The following is a 13,796-nucleotide window of genomic DNA, read 5'->3' as shown; positions in this document are numbered from 1 at the left end:
TTTGGATGTGAATTTTACATATGACGTGAGATTTCAGAACGGGCCATTCTAGATTTGAAACGAGTCATTCCGCGAATCCTTATGCCTATAAATTGAGTGCTCTGGCACTCCCAAAATCATATTTTTTAGTTCTGACTTCTTTCAGTTCTGACTTCTTTCTTCTACATTCTCTTCTTTCCCTTCTACACTCTCTGAAGACCGAGGGGCACTTAGAGGAGGAGACTAAGAAGATCTCTATTTTTGTTTCAATTGCTATTTATCCAGGTACGAGAGAAAATGGGATTATTTATATGTAGAGTTACATGAGGGAATTGGGTAGAGGAAGTGTCTTTTAGGATTATGAGTAATTTTATAATTATTTATGTTTGGAGAATTATTGGTCTTATGTGACTCTGTTTGTATTTAGAACTACGAATATATGATTAATTTGTAAAAATGATGCTCTGGGAGAGAGAACAAAATTATAGAAAAGTGTCTGTAAGTTAGGTTTTGGAAAAATTGGATTATTTCTGTTTGAAGAATTAATGATCTCATTAGATTCTGTATGTGTTGAAGATTAGAAATATATATTTAATTTGTAAGAATGATGATTTGGGAGAGAGAACGAAATTGTAGAAAAGTGCCTGTGAGTTAGGTTTTAGAACAATTGGGGGTTTTACTGTTTATGTTAAGATTATATTAAATGTGTAATTCCATTGATTATTATATTAATTGATAACATGATGTTGCGAATGGTATGTTATGACTTAACTGCCCAATTAATTATGATGTGAGTATGTGAACATGAGATGAGATGTTGTGTGGAATGTGAATGTGATGTGATTGTGGTTCTTCACACTTATGACCAGGGGTGAGCACGGCCCTGGATTGTTACATGGGTATCGTGACCTTGGATAACATGTCAGGGGTGAGCACGGCCGTAGGTTAGGGGTAACGTGACCTTGGCACAGTGTTATATCAAGGGTGAGCACGGCCTTGGATTGTTACGTGGGTATCGTGACCTTGGATAACATGTCGGGGGTGAGCAAGACCTTGGGCTAGATATGCTACAAGGGAAACGTGACCTTGGCACAATGTTATATCAGGGGTGAGCACGGCCTTTGATTGTTAAATGGGTAACGTGACCTTGGCATAGTGTGAAGTGCAAGATTTGTGATGATTGGTGTGATTGCGAATTATGACGTGATGATGATGCATGATTGATCGAGTTATGATATGTTGAAATGTTTATGAATATTTTATTAAGTATAGAGTTATAATGAAACGATATGTTGGGTTTTCCTTATGTGCTTTATATATAGATTCTTTCTTTTCTCACCGTACAATTTGTGGATGTTTTAAGTGAGGAAGATCCGGCTTTGAGTTGCATCTAGGATGCTAACAATTGAATTGTGGGTGTGCTCTGATATTGTGACATCGGGGCAGAAAATTCTAGGATATGGAATTTTTATATGGATTTGGAGTTGTATTTATTATTTTTAAAAATAATTTGTAAACTCTTATGTTTTATTTTCCAATGTTCATTTTTCAATCATTTTGGATATTGAAAAACATTTGTGAAGGTTTTTATGTGAACCCTTTTACCAACTTTGAAAGTTTTATTTTCCTTAATTTAATTACATTATTACGATATATGTGATGGGGTAGTAAGGGTGTCACACTGTATGAATTTACACTAGTGTAAAAAGAGCCTTTTACGTCACCTAAATTACTCGGAATAGGCCAACGTCGACGTAAAAAAAATGCGGTGGCAGTATTGTAATTTTTGTGAACTTTTTTACGTCGGACCTAATAGAGTCCGACGTAAAATATAAAATCTACGTCGGTCAAATAGTGTGTCCGACGTAAATTTTATATTTTACGTCGGACTCTATTATATCCGACGTAAAATTACTTTCTATATACACATTATCAGGGTCTCCTCTCGAACTGGTACTTCATGAAGAGCCACGACGAAGTGGAACGAGAGCAGGGAGATGGCGTGAAGATCTTCCACCACTTCACGGAGCAGGGAGATGGCGCCAGGATCATGGCCACGAAGCAAGCAAGGTATGCTGAAAAGAACTCTTTGTATAGGTTGGGTTTGTTGGGCTTTGATGCTTACCTTTTGCTGGATTGTTGGTCTAGATCTGCAGCCCCGCCCTACAGAATGAATCCAATAAGGAGAGGCCTATGGATGACCAAGCCACTCTTATTTACCTCACCCCCTTCTCACTTAAGAGATTAAGAGCAGTGGCCAGAGAAGAAGAAGCTCAAGGCAGAAGTGAGTGAACCTCCTTTTGTTTACTTTCCATCTTCACCCTCTCGTTTCTTCTACTTATTTGTTGATTCTACATCTGGAACGGGCCGTTCTCCTTGCAGAACGGGCCGTTCCAGCGTAATTTTTTTTGGGTTTTTGCAATTTTTTTACGTTGGGGTTGGACAATCTTCGACGTAAATTTACGTTGGTCTAAACCGCCTGACGTAAGTTTACGTCTCCCGCTTTTACGTCGGACATTTTTCTGACGTAAAAAACCTAAAATAGCCGACGTAAAAAGCCTCTTTTGCACTAGTGTTAGAATTATGAATATATATTTAATTTGTAAGAATGATGATTTGGGAGAGAGAACGAAATTATAGAAAAGTGCCTGTAAGTTAGGTTGTGAAAAATTAGATTATTTCTGTTTGAGGAATTGATGATCCCATTAAATTCTGTATGTGTTGAGGATTAGAAATATATATTTAATTTGTGAAAATGATGATTTGGGAGAGAGAGAAATTATAGAAAAGTGCTTGTGAGTTAGGTTTTGGAAAATTGGGAGTTTTACTATTTGATTTAATATTGTATTAAATTGGTGATTCGATTGAGTATTATATTAATTTGTAAATGTTATTGTTATATTATATGATAAAAAAATTGATGATCTAGATGTGAATTTCTTAAGAGGTATGTGAACCATTATTTTGTTGAACTTATCCGTTGTGTGTATGTGATATGTTAATGAGCTATAAGATGAGATGTGATGAATGTGAATATGATTATGATTGTGGTTGCTCACATCAATGACAAGGGATGGCACAGCCCCTGGGTAAGTGATGCTACAAGGGGGGCGTGACCACTACAAGAAAAATCAGCATTATCTACGGAAAAAATCCGTAGATAATGATGAAAATCCGTAGATAACTGATAATTATCTACGGATTATCTACGGAAAAAAATCCGTAGATAATAAGGTCGTAGATAACATTATCTACGGAAAATTTTCCGTAGATAACGTTATCTACGGATTTTATCTACGGATATAAAATTTATCTACGGATGCGTTTATCTACGGAATTTATCTACGGATGCGTTTATCTACGGAATTTATCTACGGATGCGTTTATCTACGGAAATTTCCGTAGATAACTTACCTACGGAAATTTTCGTAGATAACTTATCTACGGAAATTTCCGTAGATAACTTACCTACGGAAATTTCCGTAGATAACTTACCTACGGAAATTTCCGTAGATAACTTATCTACGGAAATTTCCGTAGATAAGTTACCTACAGAAATTTCCGTAGATAAGTTATCTACGGAAATTTCCGTAGATAAAACATAAAATAAAAAAAATAAAAAAAACAACAATTTCTCTTAAATTATCAACAGAACTACACAAGCACCAGCAACGCAACTCAAAAACAAGATCCAATCAGAAAAAAAAATGTAACAAAAAACTGCATAACAATAATTAAAAATGAAAACCAGCACCAAAATATCTAATAGCAACTCAAATTCAAAACAGTCAAACAATTCAAATCAAATAAAATAAAAGAAAATAAAATCCGCTTCAACAATCAACACAATAGGGGTTCCGCTCAGGCTATGCTTTCTTCCAAATAATCTGGATTGAGTTAGCAACATCTATTCATACCTCCGACCAATCAGTTTAAATTCATATATATCCCACTAATTTGGGAATAAAACCCGCAAAATAAAGAATAAGACCCACACCCACTGTTAAGTAAAACTCACATAAGAATATAGGGTACCGGACTAGGGGAATTCAAAGATGGAGGTCTCGTGATCACGATAATGCATAGTGTTGTTAATGCTGCAGCAAGAAGAACTTTTCCAACAAAATTGCTCTTCCTTTTTGGATCCACATAATCCATGCCTAAAAGACAAAAAATAGAAAAAAGAATAAATTTATCTTAAAACATTAATTTAATTATAATGATATGTAATGATGAATTATTAGTAAACAACCAACAAAACATAAAATAAATTACAGAATTTTGACAAATAATGAATTCACAAATTACGAACAACATATGCCACATCAAGAGTGTCCAAAGACTCCAAACTACCCTATACTGAAGTGCTAGAAAAGACAGTTTTAAAATTGATTAAAGCTTAAAGTACCTAAGCTTGATTCAATATAAACAGAGAGTTAGTTATACCACTATTTATTATCAATTTTAAAATCTTACCTCCCAAAGACAGAGATCTGGTAGACCTTGGCTGACTTCTGGTCCTAGCAAAATTTAGCATTTGCAAAATTAATAGGGTCTTACTCCACAATATCAATGATCATATCAAGCTCCACTCTTGAAGGATTCGAGTGGTATGCTGCGGTGAAAAGCAGACCATGTGAGTTTATTTTGCTCCACAAAGAATAAAAGAAAATATTACATTAAATAAATGGAATTATCTAGCATAGTAACATAAGAAAAGTAATTTGTCATTTTATGTTTCAACCTGAATAATAGCAAAAGCCATTCACTCAGACTGTAGAAATTATAAATAAGAATTAGGAGGCTTTTCAAAAGAGCTTTCTACAATATATTTGTGCTTGCCTTATGATATAACTGTTTGGGAGAGCTTATAATGCGTTTCCAGCTAATTTTAATATGCTCTCCAGGCTAGCTTATGAAAACAGCTTACAACTTACATGAAAATTGTTTAATTCTATTTACCCTTCGATTATAGAAACTAATAAATAATAAGTATGTGATAAGAACTTATTCAATAAGTACTTAACTCAGTCATTTACCCAAAAACACCATAAGAAGCAATTTAGTCGTGGCATTTTCTTACTCAAGCTGGGATAATGATTTCTCTGCATGTCCGCCGCTACCTCCATCATCAACTTCATCCCTGTCTGGTCCAACAAGATCAATAAGGCTGATTATGCTAGTTTTTGAGCTACTCAAACCCTTTTTGGTTCCCTGCAACATCAATTTATGAAAATAATGTTTAGCAAAAAAAACTAACAGGGAAAATTGACAATATAGACCTGCCCTCAATCTTGGAAAAAAAAAAGTTTCCCTACACAACTGCTGTCTACAGATAATGTTAGGTAGAATTACAAAATTTGGTAGCACCTTGCACAACGACTCAATGACAATTGTGAAAATGATATGTGATCTGGAGCTATTAGAATTTAAGCTTGTTGCTCCAATTTTTCTCCTTGAAAGGCCCTGCAGCATATATGAACAAATGAATTTAGATGATAAAGATTAAAAAGAACTGCAGTAATGCATAGAATTGCTTGAACAAAATATCAGCTAACAATGGTTCCCTACCTTAATTAGAATTTGATGGTTCCCTACCTTAATCAGAATTTGTGCTACATCATCATAGTTAGTTACGTATTCCTCGATCAGATTCTCAACATATGGTGCATTTTTGAAATCATCCTTCATCTGCAATAATTTTGACCAAGGCATATTTATAATAAGCATTTTAAGATGTAGCAACTAGAAACACAATAATATGTTGATAAAAAATTATACCAGCATATGCCTACCTCAAGGTTCTGTTGTATAGGATAATGATTTCTCTACATGTCTGCCGCTACCTCCATCACCACCACCGTCTCCGTCAAAGTCATCGCCCTTAAATAGAACATCAACCCCAACACGTGGTGAGTCCGTTCGCGTCCTGGTGAGTCACTCGAACTAGGGCGAGTCGAGCAGCACGACTCGGAGTCCAAGCTCGCGCACTTTTTCCGCGACAAAGGCTGCTGTGAAGACGATGGAGGGCTTGTTGAGGTGGAGGAGGCGCGTGAGGTCAGAGCGCGTGGAGAGAGGGTTCGCCGGGGAGAGGACCACGGCGAGGGAGAGGAGCGCGAAGCAGAGGATTGGAACTTGGAGAAGGATGGAGGTCATGCCGGCGAGGAGGATGGAGGCGATGGCAACGAATTTGAGGACGAGCGCGGTGGAGTCGTCTTGGCAGAGCTTAGAGTTATGGCCGGCGCAAGTGGAGTTGGTCATGGATTCCCAGCGATCTCTGGCTGCGACGTGACTGGCGGAGGCGGTGGGGGGTGGCTCTGCCTTAGAGCTCCGGTGTGGCGGCGGCGAGGGTTAGCGGCGCTGCTTGAGGTGTTGAGGAGAAGCCCTAATTGTGAGATGAGAGGGTATGATTTACCAGGGTTTAAACTTTGCCTCTCTTCTCTTTTTGTGACGTTTTGTGTTTTAAGAATATATTTTTTATTTAAAAAAAAAAACTATCATTTTAACTCCTATAAATAATAGGAAATAAATATCTTTAAAATACAATTATTTTTAAAATTACTATATTATATTTTTTATTAATTAAATTAATATATAAATAATATTTTAATTTAAACTTGAAAATAATGATTAATATAATTTAATTTAAATGCAAAATAATAGTATTTCAAATTTAAAATAATAATATATTTATAATAACAATAATAATAGTTCAATTTTGAAATTTTAACAAAATCTTAAAGTTTTATGTATAACACTTTTTCTTTGAATATAAAAAAAATTATATTCTCTCTAAATGACTACGTAAAATCTTCTAATATTTTATCTACCTATCATTATTAGTGGCACAAAGTGATTTAACATCTCTAGTATTTATAAAAATATTTAATTTTTAATATTATTTTTAAAAAAAAAATTAGATAAAATCATTTTAATATTATTGTGATATAGAATATCATTTTGAAAGTTATTTAGTTACTTTTTATATTTTTATTTTATTTTCAATCAAAATTTATTTTCATGATAAACAAGTATTATTTCTTAAAACATATCATTATTCATTGATCTTATTACATAAAAATTTATTATATAATATCTTAAATAAGTTATTTCTTTAAATATATCCTTATTTATCGGATGTTTAATAGTAATATAATTTGTTGAAATCTTTATTAATATGATTCGCTGAATATCTAATTAAAACTTACATCGTATAAAATCCAAATTAAAGAAAAAGGTAACAAACACATGTACGATGACAACTAATAAACTAAAAAACCATAAACAGAAAATGAAACACAAAAGGAAAGCAAATTATATATATATATATATTAAAGAAGATGGATCTTTTTACTCTAAGAGTTACATAGACTTACTCCGTTCAATAACTCATTTTCTCTATGAAATTTCAATTATCTAACCGTTCAATTTAAAGTTCTTAATGCATAGATCAAATATGTAAATTGTTAGAAAATTTAAAAATCATTTGATACTTCGTTTCATTAATTTTAATCAATGTATAAAATGACTCTATGATTATCCGTCAATTTGAATTAATGAAATGAAGTATCAAATGATTTTTAAATTTTTTACAAATTTGCAAATTTGATCTATGCATTAAAATTTTTAAATTGAACAGTTTGATCGTTAATAATAATTAAAAATTATTTATTTATTTAGGTTATCACATACCATTATACATTTCATGTCTTTAAATCTTTTAATAAAAAGTTAAATTAATAACTAAAAATTATTTATTTATTTCTTAAGAATTGAGGGTATATAATTATCCATTATTTTGGAGACAAAAATTAGTTACAAGATGACGTATATATATTTCCCTTTATCTATTACTATATACATATAATCAAACAACTATATATTTAACTATTTTTCTTCCATTCATTTCCTCAGTCTCTTTGTCTCTGTCTCTATATATATAGACAAACAGGTTATACTAACAGTAATACCGGGTGTAACTTTTATTAAGTATTACACACCACTCGATAATTAATTATATATTATGAATAATAATAATATATATATTTAATTCATCTTTAAAAATAATTGAAGTTAAAAGGAAAAGAAATTTGATTAAATTAATATATTTTAAAAAATTAAAGACTCAATTGAGTATTTTCAAAATAAATTTAATATTTAAATAAGAAAATTAATTATTGAATCTTTTAAAAATAAGATAATCAAATTTAACTTAAAAAATATTAAATAAATTATATGAATTATTATATAATATAAGAAATATTTATAATTAATATAAATAGAAATATAAATTATTAATTGTTATATTAGTTTTTATTTGTTAAAAAAATTCAATCTTTAATTTGTTTCTTACGTTTAATAAAGTAAAACTGAATTCATCTTTTCTTTATGTTTTTCATTAAATATGGTACACAAAAGTTAAAGCTATTCATTATTCTAAATTATATTTTAATTAAAAATAATTTTTTAGTAAATAAAAAGTATTATAATAAATAATTAAACTAAAATAAATAAATTTTATAATGATTATTTTTTTTAATGATGTTAAATTAAATATTTTAATTATTTTATAAAAAAAAATGTTTTACCTACGGAATTTATCTACGGAATTTGTTCCGTAGATAATTTCCAGTTATCTACGGAAATATCCGTAGATAAGTTATCTACAGAAATTTCCGTAGATAAGTTATCTACGGAAATTTCCGTAGATAACTTATCTACGGAAATTTCCGTAGATAACTTATCTACGGATATTTCCGTAGATAACTGGAAATTATCTACGGAAAAAATTCCGTAGATAATATTCCGTAGAAAATTAAATATTATCTACGGAAAATATTCCGTAGATAATATTCCGTAGATAATTAAATGTTATCTACGGAAAAATTTCCGTAGATAATATTCCGTAGATAATTAAATGTTATCTACGGAAAAATTTCCGTAGATAATATTCCGTAGATAATAACAATTTTTCTTGTAGTGGACCTTGGCATGGTGTGGGATGAGTGAGACAATTAACACGTATCACCTATATCAGATGTGGGGTAGCCTTGGCATAGGGTTAATTGCAAGAATTGTGTGGATTGTGATGTGATTGTGGTTCCTCACATCAATGACCAGGGATGGCACGACCCTTGGGTAAGTGATGCTATAGGGAGGGCGTGACCCTGGCATGGTGTGGGATGAGTGAGGCAATTAACTCGTATCACTTATGTCAGTTGTGGCATGGCCTTGACATAGTGTTAATTGTAATATTTTTGTGAATTATGAATGTGAAAATGATAATTTTAATTGCAAGATTTGAGATGAATGGGTGTGATTGCGAATTATGATGTGAAGATGATGCATGATTGATAGAGTTATGATATATAGAAATTCTTGTAAATATTTTATTATGTAATGAGATTACATTGTTGTGTGTTTGTATGTGCTTTACATATAGATATTTTCTTTTCTCACCGTATAATTTGTGGATGTTTTAGGTGAGGAAGATCTAGCTCTGAGTGGCATCTAGAATGCCAACAATTGAATTATGGGTGTGCTCTGATATTGTGACATCGGGGTAGCGAATTCTAGGACAAATTTTTTTTATATAGATTTGGAGTTGTATTTATTATTTTGAAAACAATTTGTAAAGTCTTATGTTTTATTTTCTAATTTATTTATTTTCAATCATTTTGGATATTAAAGAACATTTGTGAAGGTTTTTATGTGAAAGATTTTACCAACGTTGAGAAATTTATTCGTTAGTTTTATTATTACAATATATTTGTTAGGGGTAGTAAGGGTGTCACAGTTCAGGCTTCAAAACTCGAAGAATATAAGAGCAAAAAGAAAATTACTTCAGAATTGTGTACCCGTCGGGCTTATCTAGGTAATGGGGGAAGTGAGAAACCTCGCTTTGGGTAAGAAAATGTATGTTGGATAGTGAGATTGGCCCCCAATCATGTCTCTATGGTATGTCTATGTATGAGGGGATTTTTCTCAAATGTGTCTTTATCTTCTCTATTTCTTCTTGTATGTTTTGATTGATGTAATTAGTATGAAGGTATTGGTAATTTCGAGTTTGGCTTGTAATTGTTTATTTTAGTGCTTCTATGGGTTCTTGTGAGAAACCCTAGGGGAATGTATTAGTGATTTATGAGGACACTACAAGAAAAATGCAAATTTTCGACGAAAAATTTTCGACGGAAAATTTCTAATGGATATGGATCCGTCAAAAAATTTATATTTTCCGACTGATATTTCCGTCGGAATTTTCTTATTTTTAATTCTTATTTTAAATTCTTATTTTCATTTTCTAAAATTGAAATTTTTATTTTTAATTCTTATTTTTTATGTAATAATTTTTAACTACTTTTTATTTTAAAAAAAAGATAAATATTTATCTTAGGTGTCTCCTACAACAATTACGTACTATTATCGTATTGATATTTAACACCTCTAAATTTTTTTTTGTTTTTTAAAATAAATATTATTTATCTACCTTAAAATAATCAAACTAGTGAATTTATATTTTAGAGGGATGAAAATCAAAGAAAAATATTTTACTCATTTTACAAGTAGGAAACAATCTTTATAAATCTTACAAGGATGAAAAATAAAGAAAAAAATTTACAAAGACCAAAATCAAAATCACCCATCTTATAAGGACTAAAATATATTTTAACTTTCTAAAATTAATATTTTCAATCTTAACAATTATTTTAAATAAATAATATTTATTTTTAAATATTTATAAACTACTTCAAGATGTTAGTATATTGTCTTTAAAATTATAATAAGCAAGTTCAAGTGTGAATATTTTCATATTTGTGTGTTTCATGAGTTTTCTATTAAATAATTAGTACATATATTAGTTTATTTAACATAAAGAGTAGTTTTATATTTTAGAAGAAATTTTTTATTTGATTTTCTAGAAGTAATAAGCTTAAAATTACACACACACACACACACACACAAACATATATATATATATATATATATATATATATATATATATATATATATATATGAGGAGGGTTCAAACGACACCGGTGTTACTTTTATTAAGTGTTACACCGCTCAATAACTTTATATTAAATGTGAATTTTGAAAATCCAACCGTTAGATTAAAAGTTCATATCTCTTAGATCATATATATCAAATTTTATATTAATCTAAGGTGATTTGATACTTCATTCTCATAAAAGAAAATTGACGTAATATATACATTTCAAAATACACTAAAATATGAACAGTTTGATTACCTTCAAGTTGTTGTTCAAATTTAACAAAATTTGATATATATGATCTAAGAGATATGGACTTTCAATCTAACGGTTAGATTTTCAAAATTCAAAATTAATATAAAGTTATTGAGTGGTGTAACACTTAGTAAAAGTTACACCGGTGTCGTTTGAACCCTCCTCTATATGAGGAGGGTTCAAACGACACCGGTGTTACTTTTATTAAGTGTTACACCGCTCAATAACTTTATATTAAATGTGAATTTTGAAAATCCAACCGTTAGATTAAAAGTTCATATCTCTTAGATCATATATATCAAATTAGAGATATGGACTTTCAATCTAACGGTTAGATTTTCAAAATTCAAAATTAATATAAAGTTATTGAGTGGTGTAACACTTAGTAAAAGTTACACCGGTGTCGTTTGAACCCTCCTCTCTCTCTCTCTATATATATATATATATATATATATATAATATGAGGTTATAATTATACCGGTGTAACTTTTACTAAGTATTACGCCGCTTATTAACTTTATATTAAATTTGAATTTTGTAAATCCAACCGTTAAATTGAAAGTTCATATCACTTTATACGTGTATATCAAATTTTGTTAAAATTGAACAACAACTGGAAAGTAATCAAAGTGTTCATATTTTAGTGTATTTTGAAATGAATATATTACATCATTTTTGTTTTTATAAAAATGAAGTATCAAATCATCTTGGATTTACAAAATTCACATTTAATATAAAGTTATTGAGCGGTGTAATACTTAGTCAAAGTCACATTTAATATATATATATATATATATATATATATATATATAAATGAGGGGGGTTATAATTACAACGGTGTAAATTTACCGTTCAATAACTTTATATTAAATGTGAATTTTGTAAATCCAACCATTTATAAATTGAAAATTCTTTACTCTTAAATCATATATACAAAATGTTATATTAATCGAAGATGATTTCTTATAAAACAAAATTAAATCTGTCAGAAAATTTATATTTTTGATGAAAAATTCTTTTGTAGGAAAGGCTATATTATTGATGGAATATTTTCGTCAAATTTATATTTGTCGAAAATGTAAGAACTGGTTTTAAATTTGATATGAAAATATTATGATATAATTAGATAAGATTTTAAGTTAGTATTTTATTAATGGTTGATAATTAGAAAATGAAACAAGGATAAATACATTTTTTTGAATTTTATATGTTTGATTTAAGATAACTTACAAAATAACTCTTGATAAAGTTATTCCGCTCAATAACTCATGGTGTGTGTTGAATTTCATCGATCCAATTAATTGTTAAATTAAAAGTTATTAAATTTTACTAATAATTAATATATAAAAAATTAATTAGCTTTGGAATAAATTATTTGCTAATTAACAATATAATTGAAACATTAATTATTTTAAATTATTTAACTAAAATCTTATTGACAATTTATTATATGATCTTAATATTTTTGTAGAACTAATATGTAGTTTTAAATTTGATATGAGAATATTATGATATAATTAGATAAGATTTTAAGTTAGTATTTTATTAGTGGTTGATAATTAGAAAATAAAACAAGGATAAATAAATTTTTAAAAATTTATATGTTTGATTTAAGGTAAATAAATATATGAAATTAATTAATAATTTATTTAAAATGTTAAAAATTAATTTATAAGTATGTAATAAATAAATATTTATAATTTTATAAATTATATTATCATTATAAATTATAAAATTAAATAATTTAAATTATAATTTTAAATAGAAATAAGTAGATGTTAATTATAAAAGTAAGTACATATAAATAAAGAATAATTGAATATATTATTATTATTATTATTATTCGTAATATAAAATTATTATATATTATTATTATAGTACAAGTATGAGATTGTATATTTGAGGATGACTTAAATGAATTAATTTGTACAAGTTATACCGACAACATACATATACATTTCGGTAGCTTACTCATCAGAACTTCACAGTTAAGCCTGTTTGACCTGGAGTAGTATTGGGATGGGTGACCTTCTGGGAAGTTTTCCAGAAATTGCGCAAGTAAGAATAAAACACGCTAAAAAGTGAAATGTCGTGAAGTAGAACCCTAGAGAGGCCAAATATGAGGACTGTTACATTAATAAATTTATTAAAATTAAAAAATATATTATAATTTTCGACAGATTAAATTATTCCTGACAGATTTTTTTTTCCGACGCCACTTTTTTCGATGGATTTAAATCCGTCGAAAATCCATCGGAAAAAACAAAATCCGTCAGAAATTTACCCTTTTCAGTCGAAAATTTCCGTTGGAAATTAGCATTTTTCTTGTAGTGGGAGATGGTATGAGTATGCATGTATGCGTAAATTGTGTCTTGTAGAAGTGTACATAACCAATGGAAAGTTCTTACCAATTGGATTTGGGTTGGAGATGTTAGGGAATGGTGTAAGGAAGGATAGAAATTCATAAATAGTGTAATTTCGTGTTTGGGACTATCTTGTCCTACTTCAAGTGACCATAGTTTCATTCTAAGCGAATTTATCTTGTTTCAAGCGAATTTAGGCTCACTTAAG

At 29.5% G+C, this 13,796-nt stretch overlaps 1 protein-coding gene across 1 annotated transcript; it reads right to left on the bottom strand.

Annotated features, from left to right (window-relative positions):
• Positions 1-3,713: 3,713 nt before the first annotated feature.
• Positions 3,714-6,426, bottom strand: LOC145949316 (kinesin-like protein KIN-12C). The gene is made up of 6 exons (XM_083062082.1): positions 5,775-6,426; positions 5,551-5,670; positions 5,335-5,445; positions 5,063-5,193; positions 4,456-4,499; positions 3,714-4,139 (listed from the first exon to the last, which is right to left on the bottom strand). The coding sequence occupies exons 2-6, from the start codon at positions 5,668-5,670 to the stop codon at positions 3,994-3,996; spliced, it is 552 nt and encodes a 183-aa protein (XP_082918208.1). The 5' UTR covers positions 5,775-6,426; the 3' UTR covers positions 3,714-3,993.
• Positions 6,427-13,796: the final 7,370 nt, after the last annotated feature.

The sequence above is a fragment of the Cajanus cajan genome, chromosome 8, assembly GCF_000230855.2.
Source record: "Cajanus cajan strain Asha chromosome 8, NIPB_CcT2T_4, whole genome shotgun sequence".
In the NCBI taxonomy this organism is placed as follows: Eukaryota; Viridiplantae; Streptophyta; class Magnoliopsida; order Fabales; family Fabaceae; genus Cajanus; species Cajanus cajan.
The sequence above is the reverse complement of the archived record's forward strand: the minus strand, read 5'-3'. Positions and strand labels throughout refer to the sequence as shown.

Coding starts and splice junctions, on each gene's coding strand:
- LOC145949316 (XM_083062082.1), bottom strand. CDS start 5,670: ATGAAGGATGATTTCAAAAATGCACCATATGTTGAGAATCTGATCGAG. Junction 5,446..5,550: donor ACCATCAAATTCTAATTAAG/GTAGGGAACCAT, acceptor TATATGCTGCAG/GGCCTTTCAAGGAGAAAAAT. Junction 5,194..5,334: donor GCAAGGTGCTACCAAATTTT/GTAATTCTACCT, acceptor TTGATGTTGCAG/GGAACCAAAAAGGGTTTGAG.